Raw genomic sequence first — 25,438 nt, forward strand, 5'->3', positions numbered from 1 at the left:
GGCAGCCCAGCGGGTTTATTATGGAGGGGACATACAGAACAGCCATGCCAGCCCAGGGCACCGGGCACCCCGGCACAGCCAGGGCTTGGCACAGAAGCGGGGCCGGGGGGCGAACGCAGGGGCTGCGGGTGTCCCACAGCAGGATCCATCCCCCAAGAGCTGCCCCGCAGCGGGATCCGTTCTCCCGGGGGCTGCGGGTGTCCCACAGCAGGATCCGTCCCCTCGGGGGCTGGCGGCGGGGACGCGAAGGGATGGCAGGGACGGCGGCAGCGGGTCCTTTTGCCCCTTGGTCCATAATGTATATAAATATAGAAGCTGTGTGTATCCATCCTATGTATATATGTACATCGGGGGGCTGTGCCGGGGTGACCGGCACCCCCGCGGCGACCGTCACCGGGGCTCCCGGCCCTTCACTGGAGCCACGCGTCGCTGTAGAGGGAGCGCGCCTTGGCGTGGCGCCGGTTCGCGGCGCTGGCGTTGAGCACGGCCACGCTGCGGCGGCTGGAGCTCACCACGTCCGTGACGAAGCCGGCGCAGTCGGAGCAGACGTCGCGCAGGACCGAGCCCTGGGCGTAGATGTGGGGGAATTCCTCCTCCACCCGGCGCCAGCACGGCCCCGAGAGCGAGCTGCGGCACAGGGCACCCCGTCAGCCCCCGCCGGCGGAGGAGGAGGAGGGGAGGGGGGAGGAAGGCTCGGGGACTCACTGGAAGGGCTCCCTCCGGCGCAGCGGCGGGGCCTTGGGCAGCAGCGAGCCTGGCAGGCTCTCGAAGCCCAGCGCGTAGACGGGGATGTGAGCCAGCTTCTTGGAAGGCATCTTCATCTGCGGAATGCGGGAGTCAGGGCGGGACGGACAGGGACAGCCACAGGGATGGGATAGGACAGGGCTGGGATAGGGATAGGGCACACAGGGGTGGGGATGGCTCAGAGATAGGTACAGTGACAAGGCGGGAAAGCAGTGGAGTGGGATGGGGCAGGGACAGGGAGAAGATGGGACGGTGCAAGGGGCAGAGACAGGGACACAGTGGCACTGCCCTGAGCCAGTCCCTTACCTTTAGACTGCAGGAGCTACAGACAGACCTGGGGACACAAAGAGAGGTGGGTGAGAGGGCCCATTGTGGGGACCCTGCTGCTGCCCTCCCAGCCCCGTGACACAGCGCAGCATGGCACAGTTTGGCACAGTGCTCACCGCTTGCAGAAGAAACACGACGTGGGCCAGGAGAAGAGAGGAAACTTGGCCCTGCAGCAGCAGCAGACCTGTGGGCAGGGCAGGGTGAGCTGGGGGTCGGGTGGGGGGGGATCCATGGCCCCCAGTCCCTCCAGCCCCCGTCCCCATTCTCACCTTTCCCCTCCGCAGGCTGCTGTACAGCTCCTTGCTCTGCAGGAACTTCTCCATCTCAGCCTTGACCAGCACCCTGCGCACGTTGATCATCTCCTCCACAGTCAGAGCCAGGCTCTCCACAGGGTGGCTGAACTCCTGTGGGACAGGGGGATGTCACACTGCACTGTGGCACAGGGCACGGTCCAGAGCACTCCTGTGCCAGGGCAGAGCCCTGAACACGGGCAGAGAATCCCCGGCATAGGCAGAGTATCTCTGGCACAAGGATCCCCCCAGCCACCATGTGTCCTCATGCCAGGCTGCCATGTGCCCACAGTCAGGCTTGCCTGGTGTCCCCAGCCCCAGAGCTCCCAGCTGGTGTCCCCAGAACCCACCAGCCAGAGGTGCTTGGAGCTGCTGGCGGGGGCAGCACTGGATCCATCCTCTGGCCTCTCCTCCACAGCTCCGAGGGCAGCCCGGGGCAGGGCTGGGCCATCTGGCAGCGGGTGGCAGCTGGCAGGGACGGAGCCTGCAGGGAGGGACAGGGAGGCCATGGCAAGGACGTGTTGCCCGGTGCCGCCACCGCTGACAGGCATGGCACACACCCCCTGGAGACAGGGACATGGGGACTCCCGGCAGTACCTGAGCGGGGCCGGGGCTCGGGCTGCAGTGGCTCTGGGTCCCGGGGCACAGCCTGGTCACCCCCCAGCTGGCTCTGCAGCTGTGCCAGGTCCTGCTCCGAGAAGGAGCGATCCCTCTTCAGCGGCACCTCCGTGCCCGGAGAGTCCTCATCCTGCAAGGCATGGGCACTGTGGCACCGAGGGCACCCTGGCACCCCCTGTGTGTCCCCACCTCTGCAGGTTCTCCCTTGCCTCGGAGAGGTTCATCTCCTCCATCTCGGCCAGGGTGGGTGCCTTGAGCAGGACGCGTGGCCGCGGGCGCGCGGGGACGGCGCTGGCCGGGCACCGGGACAGCTCGAGGCAGGAGCTGGAGCTCAGGCGGCCGGCGCAGGCGTGGGGGATGCAGGGCAAGGAGCTGTACCCTGCGGAGGGATGAGCTCAGTGCCGTGGGGACAGGCACGCAGGTGGCACAGCACAGCGGGCAGGGGACGTTGGTACCTTTCTGCTCCACGGGCCGGAGCTTCCGCTCCTGCCTGATCTCCTCCAGGATCTTCTCATGGAGCGTCCTCTGCTTCTGGGGCAGCGGCCGCAGCCGCCGCTCTGATGCCTGTGGGGTGCACAGGTGGGACCTCAGGCGCGGCCGTGGCTCGGGGATGGCACCCACGGGACCCATCAACACTGTCATGCCAGGGAGGTGGCCTGGCGCTGGCACTCACCTGCTTCAGGGGGGGCCGGGAGCGGATGAAGTCCAGTATGAGCTCGTGGGCATCTTTCTTCACCCGGGGGGGGATGTCTCCATCCACCTGGGGAGGGCAGGGGGTCAGGGCCGGGATGGAGAGTGGCAGGATGGAGGTGAGGGGCTGGCACGGGTGCCACGCTCACCATGACCTTGCGGAGTTTGTAGTTGCGGGCGCGGATGTCCTGCATGAGCATCTCGAAGGGCGTGAGCTGGTACTCGGTGGGCAGAGGGTTGAACTGCTTCTCCTGCACCTTCTTCAGCTTCACACCGTGCCGCAGCTCCCGCATCAGCTGCACCCACAGCCGAGCCTGGGGGGACACAGGCACGGGGTCAGCACCCCCCCATATCCAGCACAGCCCTGTGCCTGCCCACGCTGCCCTACCCAGTCTGTGTTGCGCAGGTTGCCCAGCTCCGCCGCCGGCCGCTCCTCCTCTTCCTCATCCTCCTTCAGCTTCTGCAGTAGCTGTTGAGGCACAAGATACTGTCACCTCATCCTGGTGGCACTGAAGGTCCAGCCAGGACTGTGCCATGGGGCTGCAGCACTGACTGAGGTGAACCCCAATTCCTGATTCCCAGCCAGCACAGCGGTCTGGGAATCAGGCAGTCTGGGAATCAAGCAGTTTGGCTGCACGGCCAAGCGCCTGCACCAGCAGCCCCGGGTAGGATGGGCAGAGGGGCGCTGCAGCCTCCCCAGTCCCTTGTCACAGCAGCTGCTTTCCTCGGCAGGGCCGTGGTGCCAGCGGGCGCCCAGGCTCACCTCCTTGGCGTCGCGGATCTTGGCGAGGAAGGCCATGAGTTCCACGGTCTCTGCGAAGAGGGCGCGGCACACAGCCTGGTAGTGCGCCGGGGCGCCGGCGGGGTCGGCCAGGCGGGCGGCACAGCAGCGCATGGCCTGGCCGAAGGTGCGCACGGAGCGAGGCGGCCCCTCGCCCCCCTCCTCCTCCTCATCCTGCCCCCCATAGCCCTCGTCGGCCGTGGCGCAGCCGCTGTCCTCGGAGTCGCTGTTGGTCATCAGGTCGATGAGCTGCTCCAGGCGCGGGCTCAGCTCCCGCTCCTCGTTCTCGTCCAGTCCCCAGTCCAGCGCTCGGTACACGGCAAAGCCCAGCGACTGCACCATCTGCGGGGGACAGCACCGGCAGGGGACAGCAGGCACCCTGGCACAGCTGTCCCCGGCCCCTCCTTGGTGCTGGGTCCCGTCCCAGGACCTGTGAGCCCCGGGCGAGGGGGGCAGGCGGCCGTGCCCAGTCCACACCGGGCTGGGATGGCAGACGGGGCAGGTCACCGGCCCCCACGTACCTGGGCTTCGGCGGAGGGCGTCAGCAACGCGGGCAGGTCTGGGGGAGGAGGGCAGAGTCACCACCGGCACCCACGGCCCCCCACCCCGCATCACCCACGGATGCAGTACCCACCCACTCCAGCCGTGCGGTCCCCACCCTGAGCTGCGCACGCCCTCCGCTGCTTCTCCCCGATTCCCTGGCTCATCCTGTGCTCCCCTGGTCCCAGGGCATGGCTCCAAGGGACAGTGGGCACCTGCACGTTGAGCCCTGCTATCCACAGGCTGGCACAGCCTCCCAAAGGGCACGTTGAGGGGGCACAAGCACTCATGTACCCCTCACAGTGAGGGCTGAAGGGAGCTGAGAGCTCTGTGTGCATGAGGACATGCGTCCTGCACCCCTCTGGGATGTGGGCACTGGCAGTGTGGACAGCAGGAGTGTGGGCACCAGCAGCACAGGCACTGGCAGGGTGGGGACTGGCAGCCACAGCTGGAGCATGACACACAGGGGGAGCCCAGGACACGCTTGTGGGCAGCTTGAGCCCTCCTGGCAGCTGCAGGAGAAGGAACACAAGTGGCCTCTGCAGTGTCCCCAGGGCTCCAGACTCTGCTTCCCTCATCATTAGCTCTGCATCGAGCTGATCAATGCGGCAGCCACCAGGATGTGCCAGTCGTGTGCCAGCCCTGTGCAAGCCAGGAATGGACAGGAAAGGCAGCACAAGTGGTGGCCCTGCCGTGGTACCACAAACAAACCCGTCAAAAAACCATGTCCTAGACTGTGCCCAGCTCCCACTGCAGTACCAGCCCCCGGGATGCCACCTGGGGAGTCCCAGCAGCTCCTGCCAGTCACTGGGGCACAGCTGGAGGGGAATTCCCATAGGATGGGGGACTGGAGCGGTTCCAGAGGGAGTTGCTGGCTCACCCACCCCGGATCCAGCCCTGTGCCCTGGCAGAGCTGCAAAGCCACGTGCCCGGCTGGTGCCACCACCTGCAGTGGCACCCAGAGCCCTCCCAGCCTCAGGCTTCACTGTGAAGGCTTCACTGGTTCATCCCTGGGGAGGTGGCTCAGGTTGGCACAGAAGCAACCCAGGAGCAGGAGGTGGCACTGGCAGGTGGCACTGGCAGGTGACGCCGGCTCCAGCCCTGCGGTGGCTCAGGGCAGGGCGTGGGGCCATTCCCATGCAGGACCAGTGCAGCCGGTGTGGCCACGCCGTGCCCAGCTGCCACGGGCACGTGCCATGCCTGTGCGTGTCCCTGCCCTGGGCACGGAGCCACCTGATGCACCCCGGTGTCTGCTCAGCCCCCGGCACCGAGGACGCACGGTGACCCCGCAGTGTCCCTGCCCAGTGTGGGCGAGGCCGCACAGCGACCCCGCGACACCAAGCGCCACCCCCGGTGACCTCGCTGTGGGGCGAGACGGGTGGAGGCTGGCCGTGCTCCAAGTGCTCCCCGCGGCGTGCGGCCAGCCGGTGTCACTGCCGGCAGCCAGCTCGGTGACACCCCGGAACCGCCACAGCCATAGCTGGCACCGGGAGCCACCTGTGGGAGGACGGCTGGGAGAGCAAAGGTCAGGGATGGGGCTGTCCCGTGTGCCACTCCCGGGGCCCGGAGTGCGGGACAAGGTCCCCTGCAGTGGAGATGTGGGTGATGGGCGCCCATGGATGTGCCGTGTGGGTGTCCATGAGTCCGTCCATCTGTCCTTGCTGCGCGTCCTGCAGCCCCACGGTGGGTGCGAGGACCACGCAAACACCCACACCTGGCTCCAGCCTCCCTGGGTCACCCAGTGCCAGTGACCTTGTTGGTGCCAGTGCCGGGAGCAGTGCCACATCAGTCCCAGACCCCCCGGTCACCGGCTCACCCCCAGGGTCCCCCTTGCACCGATACCGGCAGTGCTGGTGTCAGTCCCCTTGCCGGGGGCCGGGGCTTGGGGCTCACTCTCATCCCTGCCGGTGCCACCCTCCTGCTCCCCGGTGCTGGGACCGGCCCTTTTCCCTGTCCTCGCAGTCTCTCCAGTGACCCCCTGCACTGCTCCCCTGCTGCCGGTGCCTGCCCCCCCTCTCCGGTGCCACTTCTTCTGCCTATCTCCCGCTCCGGTACCGGTTCTTCCCCGCCGGGGCCTCTGCGGGTGCCCCCCCGCTGCCGATACCCCCGGTCCCTCCGCGTCCCCGACGCCGGTGCAGCACCCCCTGCCGGTGCCGGTAAGTCCCGGTGTCGGTGAGTCCCAGGTCCCCGCTCTTTGTGCTGGAAAGTCCCGGTGCCCCGGGTCCCGGTGCCGAGAAATCCCGGGGCCAGTAAGCACCGTAGGCTGCTCCCGGTGCCAACAAGCACCGGTGTGGGTAAATCCCAGCGCCTCGCTCCTTGCACCAGCAAGCCCCGGTGCCGGTAAGTCCCGGTATCCCGGACCGTGGTGCTAGTTAGCCCTGGTGCCGGTAAGCCCTGGTGCCCCCGCGCCGGTAAGTCCCAGTTCCCCGTTCCTTGTGCTGCTAAGCTCCAGAGCAGGAAAGCCCCGGTGCCGGATCCCAGCGGTAATCTCCGGTGCCCTGCTCCCGGTGCCTCGCTTTCGGTGCCGGTAAGCCCCGGTGCCCGCTCCCAGCGTCGGTAAGCTCCGATAAGCCCCAGTGCCAGTACGTCCCGGTGTCCCGGGTGTCGGCGCCGGTAAGCCCCGCTAAACCTTGGTAAACCCCGGCGCTCCGCTCCCGCGGTGCCGATAATTCCCAGTGCCGCCAAACCCTGGTGCCCCGCTCCCGCTGTCGGTAAGCCCCGGTGCCCCCCGGTAAGCCCCAGCACATCCCGGTGCCCGAAAGCCCCGGTAAACCCCGGTAAGCCCGGCTCGGCGGAGCGGTCCCGTCCTCCCCCCCCCCGCCGCGGGCGCCGCCCGCTCCCGCCCCCCCCGGCGGCGGCGGCCCTCACCGTGCGGCGGGGCGGGCAGGCGGAGGGAGCCGTCGGCGCGGAGGCGGATGTCGGCGGTGCGGAGCGGCGCGGGGGCGACGGGGGCGGCGGCGGCGGCGCGGCAGCCCTGGAAGCAGAGCGCCCAGGCCTGCTCCTCGTTCAGCGGCTGCTCGTAGCACTTCAGCACCTCCTCCAGGGACAGCTCCCGCGGCGGCCCCGCGCCCGCCCGCGCCATCGCCCCATCCCGCACCGCCGAGCGCGGGCGGGGCGCGCCGGGCGGGGGAGACGGGCCGGGCCGCGCGGGGCCACGCCCCAGAAAGCCACGCCCATCCCGGAGCCCCATCCGAATCGCGGGGCGCGCCGCGGGGGCGGGACCATGGACGGGAGGGGCGGGGCGGCGAGAAAGGGCCCGCCCCCGCACCGAGACCGGCACCGGCCCCGCCGCAGGTGCCCGCCGGGAGGGGCTGCGGTGGCGCCGGAGGGCACCGGGCGGCTCGGGACGGCGCGGGGCCGGGCCGGGCCGGGCGGTTCGGGATGGTACCGTACAGTAACGGTGCGGTACCGGTGGGGCACGGCGCGGCGTGGCGCGGTGAGCTCGGTACAGTCCGGCATGGCACGGTATGGCGCGGTGTGGCGCGGAACAGCACGGCTCGATACGGTGTGACGTGGCTCGGTATTGTTTGGCACAGCTTGGCACAGAATGGGATGGGGCAGCAGAGTGTGGCACGGCGCAGTATGGTATGGCTCAGAATGGCACAGCTCGGCTCGGCATGGCTCAGCAGGGCACATCAGAGCTCAGTGCGCTGGCACAGCTCGGCACAGCATAGCTCAGAACAGTACAGGACAGCTCGGTACCGATGGCATAGCTTGGCATGGCACAGCTCAGCACGGTGTGGCACGGCCCGGCACAGCTCGGCCCGCCCAGGCTGCGGGGCTGGGAGCAGGGAGGGGTTGCACCGGGTTAGCTGGGTGCAGAGTGCAGGGTTCAGGGCACACAGCTGGGCACAGGGCACAGGCGTGGATTGCAGGGCATGTGACGGGGGCAGTGCCAGCGTGGGCACGGAGCAGTGCTGGGTGACACCCCGAGGGACACGAGACCCCCCTGTGTCCCAGGAGGAGCAGGGTGGCCCTGGTGCGTGGCTCAGCCCCAGCCCTGGCTCTTGCCCCATGGAGCCCGGATGCCATGTGCGGGGCAGCACGCGCAGGGACACGATGGCCTTGGCACCAGGGTCACCTGGGGACACACGTGCAGGAATCAGGGCAGGAGCACAGGATGCCAGTGCCCACGGGGACTCCTGCCACGAGGCGCCTGCCTTGTGGGGTGCTGGGGGAGCCCTGGGGCACTCGGCTGGGATGAGGAGCTGGCACAGGGAAGAGGCCAGGCTGGGACAGGAAAACTTCCTGGTGGGAAGGACCAGAGTTCCAGATGCCAGAGTGTGGTTTGGGCATGGCCGGGAGCAGCAGGAGCTGGGTGAAGGTGCCAGGACGAGCTGGAGTCTCTAGGGAGACAATATCCCATGGGAACATGGTGTGGGATTGGCATCCCACAGCCTCTGGGAAAGTCTGACAGGAGAGCAGGATCACCTTTGGGCACCAGCTGGTCCCTTCAGACAAATAATTCCCTTTGTGAATAACACACGGGAGGGCAGGATGGTCCTGACAGAGCAGAAAGGACAACCAGTGCATGGGAAAGGTCAGAGGGAGCAAATGAACACTCTCCTCATGATGAGCTTCCCATTTCCATGATGGAAGGAGAGTAAAGCCCTGGCTCTGCTCCATTAACCGATGAGCATAAACTGGGATCAATCCCAGAGCTGTGCTGGCAGGGCTGGGACAGGGACAGAGCTGTCACACGGCTGCTCTCCTGTCCCACATGGCCAAAGAGCTGCTCCAGGCTGGAGATGTCTGTCAGAGAGCCTGGGATGGAGCAGAAAAGCCCTTCAGTGCCCATCCCAGAGAACATGAACGGTGCCAGCTCCATCTCTGGGGAAGAAACTGGGATAATAGAGCTGGAATAGTGGGAAACACAGCCCTGCCTGGTGCCCTGGGGTTTGAGAAAGGGGAGATGGGATTTAGGTGATCCAAGGTGTCCGTGCATCTCTGGGAACGTTCAAGTGCACCGTGGGCAGGTGGGACGTGCTGCAGGGAGTTGGGAGCACGGTGCCAGCTGCATCTGCAGCCAGCAGACAGCACCTCCTCCAGGGACAGCCGGATCCACGCGGGATCCTGCCCAGCTGCAGCCCCCAGAGCAGCCCCTGCCCGCGGTGCTGACACCTGGCTCTGGATTGAATCACAGAATCCCAGAATGATGAGGTTGGAAGAGACCTCTTGGATCATCGAGTCCAGCCTGTGCCCTAACACCTCAACCAGACCATAGCACCAAGTGCCACGTCCAGTCTTTCTTCAAACACATCCAGAGATGGTGATTCCACCACCTCCATGGGAAGAGCATTCCAGTACTTTATTATTCTTTCCGTGAAAATTTTTTCCTAATATCCAACCTACACCTTCCTGGACAGAGCTGGAGACTGTGTCCTCTGGCTCTGTCAGCGCTGCCCAGTGGAAGAGATTGACCCCCACCTGTCTGCAGCCTCGCTTAAGGAAGGTGTAGAGAGCAATAAGGGCACCTCTGAGCCTCCTCTTCTCCAGGCTGAGCAGCCCCAGCTCCTTCAAACGTTCCTCACAGGGTTTGTGTTCCAAGACCCTCACCAGCCCTGTTGCCTCCTCTGGATGCGCTCAAGCATCTCAACATCCTTCCCAAAGTGAGGGGCCAGGACTAGACACAGTGAGAGGTTTGGGTGCCCAATTTACCCGGAATCAACCGCTTTGGAGCCGGGAACAAAGCCGTGCTGCCCAGGGGAGCAGGGCCGTGCCGTGCCGTGCCGAGCCGTGCCGTGCCGTGCCAGCTTTCCAGCGCCTCCGGACGCAGCCGGGGCGGCACCGTCGGGGATGGGAGCGGGAGGACGTGCGGCGTTTGAAGGAAAAGCCACCCTGCAGGATTCATGGGAAGGCATTTGCATGATAAAGCACGGAGCCCTTTGCTTTGGGTAAATCTGTAATTAATACTGAATCGTTGTGTAATTAAAAGCTACCGGCATGGAAAACTCAAACAGAAGCCAAGCGTGTGTGTGGATGAGGGAAATAGAATTAAAGCCAAAAGAAATAGGGGGAGAAGAAAGATGAAGTGTTTGGGAAATGGTGGCAGAGCGCAATGGGAGGGTTGGAATTGTGGAAGCAGGATAAGGTGGGGAGCTGGGATGGAGAGCAGAACCCTTCCCCTGCCACCTGCAGCACGGCTGTGCCCCTCTTTCCTCGTGGACAATTCATTCCCGTGGGTCTCAGCTCTCATATGCAAAAAAAAAAAAAAAAAAAAAAAAAAAATCCTTACAAAGCCACAGGAACCTGGGATGAGTGCACAGAGCACCGTGGGGTGGATGTGCCTCTCCTGCTTTCCCTCCGTGCTGCAATAAACTGGGAGCATGGAAGGAGGGAGCATTTTACTGGGCAGTTTGCTGCTGCTGCATGCTGGCCTGGGGTATGGCCAGAGTTTGAGGGGGGACGCTCTGAGACACCTTGGGGACCTCTGTGACCACTCTGGAGGCATTTTAAACACCTTTAGGGACCTCAGGGACACCCTGGGGACCTTGGGGACTCCATGAGGATCTTAAGGTCACCCGTGGAAACTCCCTGCAGACCTTGAAGGCATTGCAATGACCTTGGGGACGCTGGGAATAAACTCTGGGAGCACTCTGGAGAGCTGAGCTCCCAGTCAGATCCTGCTGGGGCCAGTCTGCTGGGGGATCCCAAAATGCGGGGCTGGCACAAGCTTGCAGAGGGCATTGGGGGTTAGGGTGACTCGGGAATGTGAGCTGGCCAGGGTTCCCAGACCCGGTGGGATCCCATGGCACTGTCCATGCTGGATCCCTGCTGGATCTGCTGGCATTGCTGGGAAGTTCTCCCGGTTCCTGGCATGATGTGCTGCTGACTCACAGCCAGCCCTGCAATAAACATCCCCGGCCAGCCCAGCAGGAGCTGCTTCCTGGAGCTGGACACACCCTGGGGACTTCATCTTTCCATCGGGAATCACCGCTGCTACTCCAAGCCATGGTGGCCAACAGAGCAGTTCATGGTCAGGAAGGATCAGAGGGAAAAATCCCTCTGGGAATTCTGCTCTGCTCCCTGTGAAACTTTGTGGCCATTCAGGACCTAAAGAGATCTGAAGAAAAAAAGGGAGAGGGACAAAAAAGGGTTTTGGACAAGGGATGGAGTGCCAGGACAAGGGGAATGGCTTCCCACTGCCAGAGGGCAGGGATGGATGGGATATTGGGAAAAAGTTCCTCCCTGGGAGAGTGGGCAGGCCCTGGCACAGGTGCCCAGAGCAGCTGTGGCTGCCCCTGGATCCCTGGCAGTGCCCAAGGCCAGGCTGGACGGGGCTGGAGCACCTGGGACAGCGGGAGGTGTCCCTGCCATGGCAGGGGTGGCACTGGATGGGCTTTAAGGTCCCTTCCAGCACAAAGCATTCCCTTCCAATCCAAACCATTCCGCAATTCCATTATTTATTCTCCCAGCAACGCTGGTGATTCATCTCTTTGGGAATTCCAGCCGCTCCTGTCCCCTTCCCTGGGTGGGATCAGGGTCAGCAGCATCCTCAGGGCTCAGAACCGGCAGGACCGGAGCTCCCCGCCGTGTCCCACACGCTGCGAGCTCACAGCAGCTGCGGAGCGGGTCCCCTCACCGTGTCCCACACCCTCCACAGCCGCTGCGGAGCGGGTCCCCTCACCGTGCCCGTGTCCGGTACCTCCCCCCGCCCGCCGTGCCCCCTCCCGCCGCTCCCGCCGCCCTTCCCAACATGGCCGCGCCCACCTCAGCCACCACGGAGAGGGCGGCAGGGGGCGGGACCACCCCGCGCTTCCAGCCAATGGACAGAGGCGATGGGGTGGGCGCGGCACGGCCTCTTCTCCCTCCCAGCCAATGGAAAGAGACAGCGGGGTGGGCGCGGCACGGCCTCTTCTCCCTTCCAGCCAATGGAAAGAGACAGCGGGGTGGGCGCGGCACGGCCTCTTCTCCCTTCCAGCCAATGGGCTCGGCGGGCTCGGCCGGCAGCAGCCAATGGCGGCGCGGGCTGGCGTGGCGGGAAGCGGCGGCCGCGATGGCGGGCGCGGGCGGGAGGAGCTGGCGGGACCTGCTCGGTACGTGTGGGCCGGGGCGGGCCCGGAGCGAGCTCCGCGCCGGGCGCCCCCCGCGGGGACAGCGGAGGGGACGGGGGGCGTGAATGTCCCCCCTCTGCCTTATTACACCCCTTCTCTTTACCTGCACGCACCCCTCCCTCTGCCCTCGTGTCCCGCTCCACGCACCCCGCTCTGCCTTCCTCAAGCCGCCGTGCCCGGATACACAACACCTGCCCTCATGGCGCCCATGCCCGGGGACACATCTGCCCTCGTACACCCCAATCCTTGCCCTCATGGCCCCCATGCCCGGGGACACATCTGCCCTCGTACACCCCAATCCTTGCCCTTACGGCCCCCGTGCCCTGGTACACATGTGCCCCCGTACACCCCCCAGTCCCTGCCCTCACGGCCCCCGTGTGTGTCCCTCACACCCCGCTGTGCCCTCACCCCCAGCAGCAGGAGCGGGAGGTGTTTTTGGTGTCCTGGGTGCACGCTGCTCAATAAACCCGAACCCCTCAGCAGGTAGAGCCAGGAAGAGGAGAAGCCCCTTTGGGAGCACAGCGGAGCTCCAGGGAGCGGCTCTGCGGCTGCTGGATCAGCAGCAGGACCTGGCTGAGCTGCTCCTGGAGGTAGGAACGGTGGATCAGCAGCAGGACCTGGCTGAGCTGCTCCTGGAGGTAGGAACGGACAGCTCAGGGGGTCGTGGCCCGGCTGGGGCAGTGCGAGAGCCCAGCTGCAGGTGGGCTCTGCAGTCCATGTCCCAGGAGCGCGGTGTTCCATGGTACGTGGAGAGGAAAACCTGCGGTGTAGGAGGAAGATGAGGCTGAAAGCTCGGTGTCACGGAAATGGGATTGTTAGCCCTTCTCCATCGATGTTCTACAGGCTAAAAACGGTTAAGGGTTAAGCATGGTGTGGGTTTGGGACAAAGGGAAATCCAGCACATTTTCCTTCAAGTCAGAACTGGCTTCTTGTCAATCTAGGGGAGACAATTCAGAAGACACTTGGCTTTTCTCTGAATTAACAGCCATGTCTGGCTGACGTGACTGTCCTCATGACAGCCTTATCTGGAGCCACTGTTGTGATTCAGCTGCATTCTCCCTCTCCTCACACACTGATTTTACAGTTGCAACAGATAGTGCAAATATCTCCCACAGTTCAGGATCTGTCTTTCTCTAGAGAATATTTCCCTTTATAAAAAGAAAAAGGGTGTTTAACTAGAAAATGATCCAACATTTGGACACGTTTCATCAAATATTTATGGCCACATGGCTTCACAGAAAGAGAAGGATGGTAGAAATTCTGCTCCTGGTGCTGCTGCTGAGCTGTTTGGTCCCTGGGGATGAGGAACTTTGACCTATATCTCCTTTTTTATGCATAAACTGACAATAACTAAACACACATCTCTTGGAAGGTGAGATCTGTGCTTTTCCACTCCCACGTGGGAGCTCCTTGTTAATTTCACTTCCGTGTCTCCAGCAGTGCAGGGATAGGTTTGTAAATGTGTGTGACAGACATCTGAGAGTTTTAAGGTTTTGTTTGGTTTCCAGGTGGGAGATTCAGCCAAGCCAGGTGTGCAGGATGGGGCAGAGCACCAGGGAGTGTCACCAGAGTCATTCATAGGTGAGCATCGCCCAGGCCAGATGTGGGGAAGGACCCTTCCTCAATATTCAATTTTTGCCTTTATGTGCAACCCCAGTTCTTCTTTCTTTTCATTGTTCTGGTCTTGTTTCTTGCCTGCCTGGTGATGACAGTCCTGTGCCTTGCTGTTTTGTTTAGTCTCTGTTCTGCAGGAGCAGGCCTCAAAGCTGGGAGTGCCCACAGCCACCTTGGCTGCCAAAAATGCCGCGGCCAACGTGGAGCGGATCTGCCAGGACTCTGCCAGCCCCTCCAGAGCCCCACTGCTGAACTCTGACCAGAGGGTAAGGGGAGAGCTTGATCTTTAATTCAGCAACAAAACAGCACTGCTGGGTTTCACTTTAAACCCTGTTTATCTGCTCTGATTCAGCCCCAAACACGAGCGGACAGTTATTCACCGAGGTGTTCAATTTGCTTGCAGAAGTACAAGATAAATAAGAAGAGAAGTTTAGGCCTTTCCCCTGAATTCCCTCCATCATCTGACCCTTTAAAAAGCAGCAAACAGGGCAAAACAACAAATTGCTTTTCTGAGAGTGTGTTACTCACAAAGGGAATTATTTCTGCTTCATTTCCGGGGCGATGCCAGAAGAGGTTGACCTGCTTGCTTCAGACTGTGAAGGATTTGCTGGCAAACAACATCTTCTGTCGCTCCCTCTTCTGCCAGGAAATGTGGAAAATGAAGGTGAGAGCTCATGGAGAAGCACTGTGGTGTTACACATCATGAGGATTCATCCATGGGATGTGGCATCTCTGAATTCCTGGGAATGACTGGTTTTCCTGGCCCTCCAAAAGCATGAGCTGAATTACACGTGGTGGGATTTTTTTTTGGTTGTTCTGTTTATTTCAGAGCAAGTTCAGTGGGAGCTTCCTTATCTCTGCAGTGGGATTTGCTTTTTCGACTCAGTGGAGGTTTGGAATGATTTGAGTTATTGGAAACTGCCACAGAAGGTCATTGACAGCACTGTGGTGATCAGGTGCTGCTTTTGGGGTGCTCTCCAGGTCCAGTGCAGAAACTCCCAGCTGACTGTGGGGTGACACAGTCCCAGAGCCCTTCATGAGCCCTGCCAGCAATATTCCAAGTGTCTTTGGCATCCTGGTTCTCTGCTTTGTTTACCTGGGAATGATAAGACAAAGCGAGGTCACAGAGGAAGAAACCAGATAGCAGATAACAGCTTGTGCTGCCTGACAAATGGGATGTCTTGATTTCATTTGGGTGTGTTTTGTGGAGACAAGCGGTGCTGTGAGTGGAGTCAAGGGCTTTTTGTGAGTGGGACAGTTCTGATTCCTCACTGTTCCCGTGGGGGAGGAGGAAAGGCTGATCTGGCCAGATAAAGGGCTGTGCTCTGCTCTCAGATATCCTCTGCTGAGCTGAAAATAGAACCCGTGTGTTTCACAGGCTGATTAGGATCTCCTGCTCCCGGGGCAGACACGGGATAAGGGAGAGATAACTGTAACTGAGGGTGTTACAGTAAGAATTAGGTTGTGAAGACAAAGAATGTGGGCGACTTTGGGGTCAGGGTGTGAGGCAGCTGCTGGTCATGGCAGAAAGCTCCTGGGGCTTTGGCTTTTCCCTGTGCCCAAGGCTCCCAAATGCCTCTTCCTTCTCGAGGTGGGAAGGTTTTGTGGGGGTGTTGGTAGTGCCTGGAATGATCAGAAGCTGCTGCTGCACCTTTCCCCTGCCAGGTGCACCCTGCAAAGCTGTTTTGCTGGCTCAGGACTCCCCTGGACCTGCTGTTCTGGGCAGGAGCTGGAAGGGATGTTACAGGGCAGCAAATGGATCCACACAGGAGCAGTGCCTGGTGCCTGGTGTAGATTTTTGTTCGCTTTTCCTTTGTGTCCATCAGCCTTTCTGCCTGGATGATTGCAGAGTCTCTCCCTGTAGTCTCCTGCAATCCCAGCTCTGTTGGGACACGGATTTAAGAGTGGCAACCTTGTTCCACAGGGACTAATTAACAGTTAATAGGCTAAAAGACAATTCTCTAATCTGGATCTGGATCTGTATTAGCAAAACCTGAAACTGAGTCGTGTTACCTGTTTCCTGGGGTATCCCTGCTCCTTTAAATCCGCAGAATCAGCATTATTCCAGAGGGGAAAGATGAATATATGCATTACTTGTCCACGAAAATTTAGAATGATGATGCATCTACAACCCTAAAGCACCCAAAATTTCTAGAAAGTACAATCTCTCATCACCAGATATTTGCTGTGTTGTCGATTTTAATGCTGGATGGTCGGGATAAACATACTTCAGCTTTATTTCTCATGCACCACGGGCAATAGCCGAGTGCTGAGTGCCCAGTGCAGGCTGTGACCTGCTGCTGCCATGTCCTTAGGAGCCCCCGGTGCTGGAGGCCGTGTGGCACCTGCACAGCGGTGACATCGTGGGCCTGGCAGAGCTGCTGGACAGGTGAGCAGGGCCCTGGGGGGCTGCAGGTGTGGCTGATCCCCTGAAGCCTATTGGGACGTAATCAGGGATTAGCCATGAGTATTCTGGACTGAGGATGCGGTCAGGTGCTGCCCAGGGATCAGATTAGCAGGGTTTAGAGCTGCTCTGGGGCTGGGGGTTACTCGGGGCTAATGAGCCCAGTCCAGTGCAGTGGCTCCCTGGGGATCACCAGCAGGACTCCAGAAAAAGTCTTGCTCTGCAGAGGGTGGGTGCTTCCACCTTCACAAAATCTTACACTTCCTTGGTCTGGCAGAGTTAATCTCCAGAGAACTGTTAGTCTTAGAATTTTCTTTTTTGTTTTTTGCCCCCTAACAAATGTCCAAGATCAAGTTGGGCAGGGCTTGGAGCAACCTGCTCTAGTGAAAGGTGTCCCTGCCCAAGCAGGGATGAACATTAAGGTCCCTTTGAAGCCAAACCATTCCATCATTCCATGATACAGAGCTAACAACTCACTCATTTGTGAACTTCTGGTTGTCTCCTTATCGTGTCAAAGGAATGTCCCAGTGATATTCTAGGCTTCTGATATTGGTTCACTTGTCTGTTCACAATGAAAGCAATTAAAGGGAACCAGAGGCATAGATTAAGAATTCAGTTTATTTTTTGAAGCATTTTTATCCGAGTGTCTTAGAAATTGGAACTGAAATTCTTCTAGCAGAGGTTTCCTAATGGAAACTTTCATGTCAGGGATGGGGAAATACTTGGATGCACAATTTCACCCACACTTTTCCTTTGCTCGTGTGTGTTGTGGAACCTTTTTATAAAGCAAATAATGTAAAAAGCAACTGTTTGTAAAGCAAATGTGCTGGTCCAAGTTAAATAGAGGAAGTGGCACATTTGGGGCAGAGTGCACAGGTGGAGACAGCCAAGCCTTGCAGAAAGCAGGAGGGATTGAACTGAAGGTGCTTTTGTGTTGCAGGAGCCCAGCAGGCCCAGCAGCAGTGGAGTGGCTCTGCAGCAGCCTCTGTGGCCTCTGTGAGCGGGCTGGGGACATCTCCTGTGGGGACACAGAGCTGGCACAGAGGATTCTCTCAGGCAAGGCCCTGGGCTGGGAGCAGGGCAGGACCTCAGAGGTGGAACAACGCAGGCCTCACTTTGTGTTTCCTAACCTCATTTCTCTGGGGAATATATTTTTTATATGTTTAGCAAATTAAGCAAATTTTCTCACTTTAAAAAATGGTTGGTTTGAATTTTTTCATCCCGTAGAGTTAGGGTAACTCAAGGAAGTGTAATTGTGAGGGGTGTGGTTCAGGGGTGATACACTGGCACTGTGACACTCTGCAAAGTCCCAGAGAGATTTTGAAATATTTCAGAGTTCCATTTCCCTCCTGTCCATTTCTATTATTTATTTTCCTTAGTTTAGTTAGGAAAAAATCCCTCCAATATCTGAGTGTGGAGCAGTGCAGCTGGTCAAGTACAGTTCTGCAGAGGTCATGGAGCACAACTGCAAATTCTTTAGACTTTATAATCCTTGAAGTTCTGGATGCATTTTCCTGGGAATAATTTTACTCCAGGGCAGGAAATGATTGCTGCTGAGTGGAGGCTTTTCAGAGACTATTGGGACAGGTGGGAGGGGAAGGAGGAGGTGGCCTGTGTGCAGAGGGGATGCTGGAACACCAATTCCTTCTTGGTTTTTGCAGACTTTGCCGTTGTGTTTCTTCAGCATGGCTTCGAGCAGGCTGTGGAGCTGGGAAGGAAGATGGAATTCCAGAAGGTTGCCTATGTAAGGACAAAATGAACCTGGCTGCAAATGGTGCTTTAATAAAGCAATTCCATTGATCTCTGGCTCTTGTTGAGTACAAATAATTCATGGCTTGGAGCTGCAAGGAGAGGGTGCTGGTACAGGTGCAGGAGTGGGGGTAATGGTGAAGCCAGAATTGAGATTTTTTGTATGGAGAGTTGCTCCAAGGTGGCACATCAAGGGGTTTTTTAACTTCCTTTCACCTGGATTGCTTGGGTGTTCTGTTTGAATGTGAGGCATGGAATGCTGTAAGGTTGGAAAGTGCTGCCCTTCTGTCTATTTTATCTGTTCTATTGCACAGCCTAAGGTCGAAGTGAAGCTTTAAGAGGGACAAAACTCTTTGAGTCAGTTTACTTTTTCTGCATTGAACTGCAGCCCTTTAAAACTCTAAATCCATTAATTTGTCAATTTTGAACAGATCTGCCGTGCTGTCTTGCAGAGAATGCTGGCATGTAAGTATTGCTGTGATCCCAGCTTTGTGCAGCCACTGCTGTCTCCAAGACTTCTTTCTATTCCTTGCTCACTGCTGAATCCCTAAGGAGAAATCCTTTGCCTGGCTGCTTTGTCTGTGCTGTTGTGCATAATATTTATGTCACTGATTTTATTTGCCTCTGCTTTCCCTGTCGTTCTCCTAAAGTGTCTCCAGACACTGCAGATAATTTCTTGCCTTTTATGCTGCTTTTTTTTTCCTGCTCCCAGCTGTAACATACTAGAGATACCTGACCCGATTTCCTGATTTTTAACAGGTTTGCTTGGAAGCAGGTGGAGCACAGAGGTTAGGCCAGGATCAGCTTTGCTGATTAGATTTATTTTTTCTGCCTAGTAAATTAAACTTTGAATTGGCAGCATTGACTGCTTTTGCTGACTCACCGTTTGGATTTGCAGACCAGTGTTTTCTGAAACCTCTATTTTTATGCTGAGCCAAGACATCTGGTGTAGGTGTGGAGTCTTTAAACACCAGTGTTCATGAACTGCAACGTGCCTGCCCTGGCCTGAGCCGCCTCTGCTGAGGGCTCAGTGCAGCAGCTCCTGGTTTACCAGCAAATCCTGATGCAGAAAGGCTAAACACGCTCACAGGGGGTTATTTTTGTCCTGTGTCACAGCTGATCCTCACGGGGAGATGCTGTACCTGCTGTTGTCCTGTTCCTTACACACCCCTGGCCGGTGTCACCCGGCAGCGCAGCTGTGTCACTCCTGTCTCCCTAGTGACAGTGCTTTCCCTGCTGGCACCTTTCCTGCTCCGTGCTGCCGCTTTCTCTCTGCTGTAGGGTGACCCCATGCAGGCCATGGCACCTCCCTCCATCCCCGTGGGCACTGCCAGCCCCATCCCTCGCCCCGGGTCTGGCAGGGAGCACTATCTGCATGCTGAGGTGCTCGCAGACCTTGTGAGCCCTTCCAAAAAGGGAAAGCTGCAAGAGAAGTGCTGTATTATTTAATATGCACGAATCCCATCTCAGGTGGCCCTTTAAGAGTTGAAAACCAGCCCTTCTCAGCAGAGGAGTAGTGATTTTGGAGGAGGAGGAGGAGCAGGCTGTTGGCAGGCAGACAGGAGTCTGCATCCTGCTCTTCATTTGCCCTTCCCGTTTGCGCAGCCCGGGCGCCTGCAAAACGCATTCCAGCAGGTTTATGTAAGAGATTTTATTAGTCCATACTTTCGGGTCACCTCTGGGGGGGTCCCACTTCATTAATCTTTGGAGAACATTAGGATTTTTAATGTGAAAGAATTCCCTATTACTGAAGACCTTCACAGGAGGAGAAGGACAGGCTGGGAGTAGCACGGGAGCAATGCGCTCACTGTAATGATCCGGCAGTGCTGAACTGCTGTGCCTGAAGATAAGCTGAGTTTATCTCCTTTGCCTTATTCTCCCCTACTTAACCTTAAAGTATTCCCCAGCAGGAGAGGAGAGTGTTACATCCTAAAGCTCTGGTGGCACGTGAGGGATGTCTGGTTTGCTCCCCCTGCTCAGTAAATATTCTTTTCAGGGTTTTTTTTCTTAACGAAATGATTTGAAGACACAAACCAAGCTCCTTTAACAGTTGAAAGAGGAGGGTTTTCAAGGCAGGCAGGGTGGCACAAAGCAGAAGTGCTGCTGCAGCAGACTGCAAAGCAAAGGGTTTCCCAGTCTGTGGGCTCGGAGAGGTGTGGGCTGATCATCGCCAAGACAACGCGCTGCGCAAGCTGCCAACCTGTTTGATCTCTTCCCGTCGTTTTGGGGCAGATGGAGCTTTTAAAGGAATTCCTGCCATGCAAATGGCACATTACAAACGCGTGGCCCTCCCCCAGCCCGCCCTTTGTCTGGAGCGGGGTTTGCAGGGTGCTTAATTCAGCTCGTGCAAATCCCTGCCTCCAGACAGGCTGCACGGCGCTCACACTCACAGATGCATTGGGGCTGGGCTTGGAAATGAAATACTGATTTACATGCATTTTTAGATGGCTTCGTTATTAGCATGTTCTTGGGAATGGTTTTAAATTGGTTCAAGGTCAGGGGTAATAGTTTCTGAGTTCCTGTGTCACTTTGGAGAAAATCTGGTAAGAATTTAGCAGCGCTGAGTGGCTTCTGCACATTTCCCTAGAGGGGTCACCTTTGCAGAGAGGCACAAATTGCTCGTTCCTGTTAATTCCCATGTGGGGTTTTGTGTCACAGCTCTTTTCTCATTGGCTTTTTGTGTGTTTTGGGGTGCAGGGGTGCTTGATGCTGTTGGTAAAGAAAAGCAGGAAGATGTTTCCATGGCGCAAGCTGTGAGTTTCTGGTAAGAAACGTTCCAAACAGTGTCAGGAGGGTTTTTTATCCACTGTTGCACTTTTTACTGAAATAGGAGCAATGCTGCAGGGTTGCTTTTTACTTATTTACACACCACCCCCACCTCTTCCAGTGCTATTTGTGCTTGGTATTCTCCTCTAATAAAATATGTGCAGACAAAAGTGCTTGTAAAAAGATAAGGGCCAGGTAGGAAAGTGGATTCTGGCAGTGCTGGAGCCAGCCCTGGACCTCCCTCTTGTCGTGCCAGAAATTCCCCATCAGGTTTCCTCACAGCTTCGGAGCAGAAACACCTGGAAGGTGAAATCATCTCCAATTCCTGCTTCCAAACTTGTTTTATTTAACTGCTCTGTACATGTCACCTTCAGCCCCATGCAGGGATACCCTTCAGACTCACATTTATTCTGATGGCTAATAGTGTTGAGTAACCATTCATTGTTTTGGTGTTTTTTTTTTTTTTTTTTTAATACATACCAAAAATGGTCTATTTGTGGCAATTTGAGAAGATGGCTGTAGAATAAAAATCAGTCATTCACTCTAAGCTGCACCTGGCTGTTCCTCTGTCATCAGCAGCTGGTGGGCATGATCACTGAACCAGAGCCTGGCTGATCACCTGGCTGACACTGTTTCTGCTGTCTCCTTGTCCTTTGCAGGCTGAATGTGTTCAACGTGTCCCTCTATGGATGTGTGGCTCCCCCGGATGCCTTGAGGCAGTTTTTCAGACACACCCTGACTGAGGTTCTCACCTACAACCCGGTGCTGAAAGGTGGGAATGGCCAGGGACAGGGGTCTTCAGGGGTCTCCAGGTGTGTCCAGCTGTGTGCAGAGCTCTGTCCCACACCGAGCAGGGACCCAGCCTGGAGGACCCAGAGCCAGAGCAGCCTCCAGGCTTCTCACCTCCTTCGTGGGGTCTGTGTAAGCAGGGTGCCAAATCAGGCAAAGCCAGTCACCTGAGGGTCACAGTTCAGGAGAAAATTTTGGGCAGGAAGGTTCTAATCCTGGATCAGTAATTGTGAAGCTTGATGTTTTTGGGAAGAAATACATTTGAGCTATGAAATCTGCTGTGAAGTCCCCAGGAGTTGTGATCTGGAGCTGCTTGTCTGTTGTGTGGGAGAGCTGTGTCATTGCTGGCTCCCAGATGAAAGAGGTTAATGAGGGAAGAGCTGATTCCTTGCTGATTCTCTGTGCATGTGCCATGTCAGCCTACGCAGGTGGGATCGCAGAAACAGCTCTGGGGTGACAGTGCCATGAAGGAAGGGCCCAGTCCCTGTGCCACAGTGTTCCAAAGACTGATGGGAGACAGAATTCCACTGGGCAGTTCTTAAAGGGAAACCTGTGTGTTTTGGGTGTGTTTTAAAACCTGCTGCTGAAGTTTCTTTTTGTGGGTGCAGTGTCTGATGCCATCCAGATGCAGAAGGAGTGGAGCTTTACCAGGACTTCTCCCCTGCTCACAGCTCTGTATCGCAAGGTACGTCTGCCCGGTGTCACCCAGAGAGCTGTGTCCTGTTGGGTTTATTTCCACTGGAAAACCTGAAATCAGAGTATTGGAAATTGGTGTAACATTGTCCAGTTGCAGCTTCCAAAGCAATTGGCAGAAGCCCTGGGAGGGGGAAGCATGAAAGAAAAGAACAGCAGTGGTTTTTGTTAGTGCAAAGCAATTAATGAGAGCAAAGATGCTGCTTGGAGATGTGAGTTTTCACCGGTACAGTGAATGTGGAGATGTGAATTTTCCCTGGTACAGAGTAAGACACGAGTTCTGAAAGAATGGGAATTTTACCGTTTATTGTAGCTGGTGCTGGTTCCAGTCCAGGCTGATATTTGGGCTGGGAAGCTGATCCAAAAGCTGCAGGACAGCCTGATAAAGTCCCAGAGAAGCCTGTCAATCTCGTGTGCATTCCCCTCTTTCTCGTGGCTGTATGTCCCAGCTAACAGAGCTGCCCTCCCTCCTCAGCTGCAGGTGGCATTCAGCGTGCAGGAATCCATCTGCCAGCTGCAGCAGGTGCTGGAGACCCACGAGGTGAACTGGCAGCACGTGCTGTCCTGCGTGTCCACGCTGGTGGTGTGCCAGGCTGAGGCTGAGCAGCTCTTCAAGGGTAGGTGGGCACTGCCAGCCTGGCCTGTGCCCTGCTGCTGGGCTGGGAGCAGGGGGTCAGCACAGGGGCTCCTGTGTGGAACAGCAGTGGGACAGCACATCTGCTTTTCCCTCAGATTCCCTGTGTCCATGGTGGTGTGGATGCCAGGCCTCGTGCCTGCTTCTTCTCAAACTCTGTGTACAGCCCAGGGTGGTGGTTGGATAATTGCCCTCATCATTAATTGGCATAGTGATTACTGAACCTTAGTTCTAGCTCACCTTTGCTAGCAGAGCTTGTTTGTGAGAATTCCTTACTAATTATCCCAGTGCTGGACTCCCTGCAGGGAATCCAAGTGTGTTTGGCAGTTGAAAGTGCATTAAAAAAATAAAGTCAGACCCCAGAGGTCCTCCAGGCTGCAATGCATGTCCTGCCTCGTGTTTTATCTCAGATGTTTGTCCTCATTTACTGCAGAATACACAACACTGCTGTCAGGAGCAAAGTGTGAGGTCACTGCTTTATGTTCCTAGATCTACTGAGCCACCTCCTGCTCAAGGCCTTTGGGAATTATGACATGGAAAATATGATCACTGCCTTCCTGATCGCTCGCCAGGCTGCTCTGGAGGGCCCTGCTGTCTTCATGCCTTACTCTGAGTGGTTTAAGGTGAGACTGAGGGAGGCCTGACTGGTGAGCTTTGCTTTGATTGTGTCAGGCAACCCGTGCATAAGGAATGTTCTGCTGTGTGGAGAAAGCCTTGTCCCAGACAGGAGAACCAGGAATGAGAAAGGGGAAGAAAAATAAAAAAGAAAAGTACAAGGGATTGTATTGATATTAGGAATGACTGAATATTTATTACTGCCTTTGTGTCTGCAAAGAATAAATTTATGTGGTTTTCCCCAGTTTTCCCTCCTTTCATCTTTGAAGTCCACCTTGCATGTTGTAGTTATTTGCTAGGAATGCAGACATGTAATTCCTGTTATTATCATCCCCTTGGATGGATTTCAGTGTCTTGATAAGCAGCACTGTTGTTATTGCATAAGTTGGGGGTTATGGCAGAGGAAGCACTCCTGTTTCCTGGAGGTTTGCATGCAGCTGTAATTGCTGTGTTTGACCTTACAGATAATTGGTTGTTGCTTTTAACTGTAACCAGGTGGGTGTTTCAGGGATGCAAATCTCCACGCAAATTCAACCTGGAAATTCCTTTGTATGAGTTTGCAAATCTAAGCTCAGCTTTGGCTGATGGAGTGTCCAGGAGGTATCAGAAGATAAACTGGTTGTGTTCTCTGTAGTCTCAGACTCGTTGTTTTCCTTAGAATGCCCAGATAAACCTGTGTAGAAACCTGCAGATTTGTGGTTCCCTCATGAATATCAATCTTTTGGTGCATCTCAAAGTTGTCTTGTTTGAGCGTTCTCATGGCAGCGAACTTCCACAGAGACTTCTGTAAATCACCATGATCCAAGGGAGCCCCTCTGCTCTGGAGCCAGGCTGGCAGAGCTGGGGGTGCTCACCTGGAGGGGAGAAGGCTCCAGGGAGAGCTCAGAGCCCCTGCCAGGGCCTGAAGGGGCTCCAGGAGAGCTGGAGAGGGACTGGGGACAGGGGATGGAGGGACAGGACCCAGGGAATGGCTCCCACTGCCAGAGGGCAGGGACAGATGGGATATTGGGAAGGAATTCCTGGCTGTGAGGGTGGGCAGGCCCTGGCACAGGTGCCCAGAGCAGCTGTGGCTGCCCCTGGATCCCTGGCAGTGCCCAAGGCCAGGCTGGACAGGGCTTGGAGCACCCTGGGACAGTGAAAGCTGTGGCAGGGGATTGGATCTAGGTGGTCTTTGAGGTCCCTCCCACCCAAACCTTTCCATGATTCTATGAACTTTCTCTGGAGACTTTTCTCCAGAAAGGTTCTCCTGACAGAAATGGGTGTTTGGGATTGGTGTGCTTGGTTATGGCACTGCTTGGATGAGGATTCTGTCCACACTGAGAGGCTGCCTTGCCATTTTCCCCTGTTTCAGGCTTCCTTTGGGAATGCTGGTGGCCACCATGGGAGCAGTAAGAAATCTCTGGTCTTCCTCTTGGAGTTCCTGTCAGAGCTGGTGCCCTTTGAAGCTGCCCCATACCTCAAGGTGAGCAGATGCTGACAGAGATGGTTTTCGGTCCAGAACTGCCCCAGAGCCACTGTCCTTGTGCCTTTCAGTAGGTTCAGCTCATTAGAAATGTTGTTTTAGTAATTGCATTACTTCTGGTTCGTTATTCAAACCCTTTTCTTCCTGCAAGAAGGAAGGACAAGGTGATTTTATTGACGGGGAGAATTCCTTTCATGGAATTACCTTTGAGCCGTTCGCTGGTTTTGTTTGTTTGTCGTTGGCAAAAATTCTGTCAGCTGCCACGAAAAGGCTTGACCCTTAACCAAGCTATAACACCTTCTCTGGGGAGTGTTTGAGGGGCCCATCAGTCAGAAGGAGCTGGAATTTTACCTGGCTGTGGCTCTCACCTTGCAGGTGCACATCATGTTCCCCCCCTGCGTGCCCAGCAAGCACCGCTCCCTGCTCCTGGAGTACATCACCCTGGCCAAAACCCGCCTGGCCGACCTCAAGGTCAGCAAACCTTGGGGAAGAGCTCTCTCTGGGGCTGGCAGAGCCTGCAGGCTGTGACCCCTGCCCCTCTGACCTCCCCAGGTGGCCATAGAGGACATGGGGCTCTATGAAGACCTCTCTGCCCCCGAGGAGGCCGTGCAGGTACTGCTGCTCTCTCCCACCTTTCTCATCACCTCGTCCCTTTCCCTCTGGAAAAG

General features: G+C 57.3%; 2 protein-coding genes across 2 annotated transcripts in view; one reads left to right on the forward strand and one right to left on the reverse strand.

The window, feature by feature from the left end:
- Positions 1–410: 410 nt before the first annotated feature.
- Positions 411–7,072, reverse strand: SPIRE2 (spire type actin nucleation factor 2; the record flags this gene model as incomplete). The annotated part of the gene is made up of 15 exons (XM_084214956.1): positions 411–627; positions 706–821; positions 1,051–1,078; positions 1,188–1,255; positions 1,341–1,475; positions 1,712–1,845; positions 1,959–2,109; positions 2,189–2,358; positions 2,435–2,543; positions 2,653–2,739; positions 2,819–2,983; positions 3,058–3,138; positions 3,433–3,792; positions 3,972–4,009; positions 6,859–7,072. The coding sequence occupies 15 exons, from the start codon at positions 7,070–7,072 to the stop codon at positions 411–413; spliced, it is 2,073 nt and encodes a 690-aa protein (XP_084071082.1).
- A 4,914-nt stretch (positions 7,073–11,986) lies between these two features.
- FANCA (FA complementation group A) overlaps positions 11,987–25,438 on the forward strand; it is a gene marked incomplete at its 5' end in the record, with an annotated part of 32,527 nt that continues 19,075 nt past the window's right edge. The window contains 17 exons of the mRNA XM_084214861.1: positions 11,987–12,026; positions 12,525–12,634; positions 13,553–13,625; positions 13,782–13,924; positions 14,227–14,322; positions 15,974–16,047; positions 17,003–17,118; positions 17,724–17,806; positions 18,243–18,276; positions 20,509–20,575; positions 21,237–21,349; positions 21,975–22,051; positions 22,535–22,676; positions 23,183–23,316; positions 24,660–24,770; positions 25,146–25,241; positions 25,323–25,382. Of these exons, the coding sequence (XP_084070987.1) occupies positions 11,987–12,026; positions 12,525–12,634; positions 13,553–13,625; positions 13,782–13,924; positions 14,227–14,322; positions 15,974–16,047; positions 17,003–17,118; positions 17,724–17,806; positions 18,243–18,276; positions 20,509–20,575; positions 21,237–21,349; positions 21,975–22,051; positions 22,535–22,676; positions 23,183–23,316; positions 24,660–24,770; positions 25,146–25,241; positions 25,323–25,382 (1,569 nt within the window). The remainder of the gene's footprint in view (positions 12,027–12,524; positions 12,635–13,552; positions 13,626–13,781; positions 13,925–14,226; positions 14,323–15,973; positions 16,048–17,002; positions 17,119–17,723; positions 17,807–18,242; positions 18,277–20,508; positions 20,576–21,236; positions 21,350–21,974; positions 22,052–22,534; positions 22,677–23,182; positions 23,317–24,659; positions 24,771–25,145; positions 25,242–25,322; positions 25,383–25,438) is intronic.

The sequence above is a fragment of the Fringilla coelebs genome (genome assembly GCF_963513975.1).
Source record: "Fringilla coelebs genome assembly, chromosome: 14".
Classification (NCBI taxonomy): Eukaryota; Metazoa; Chordata; class Aves; order Passeriformes; family Fringillidae; genus Fringilla; species Fringilla coelebs.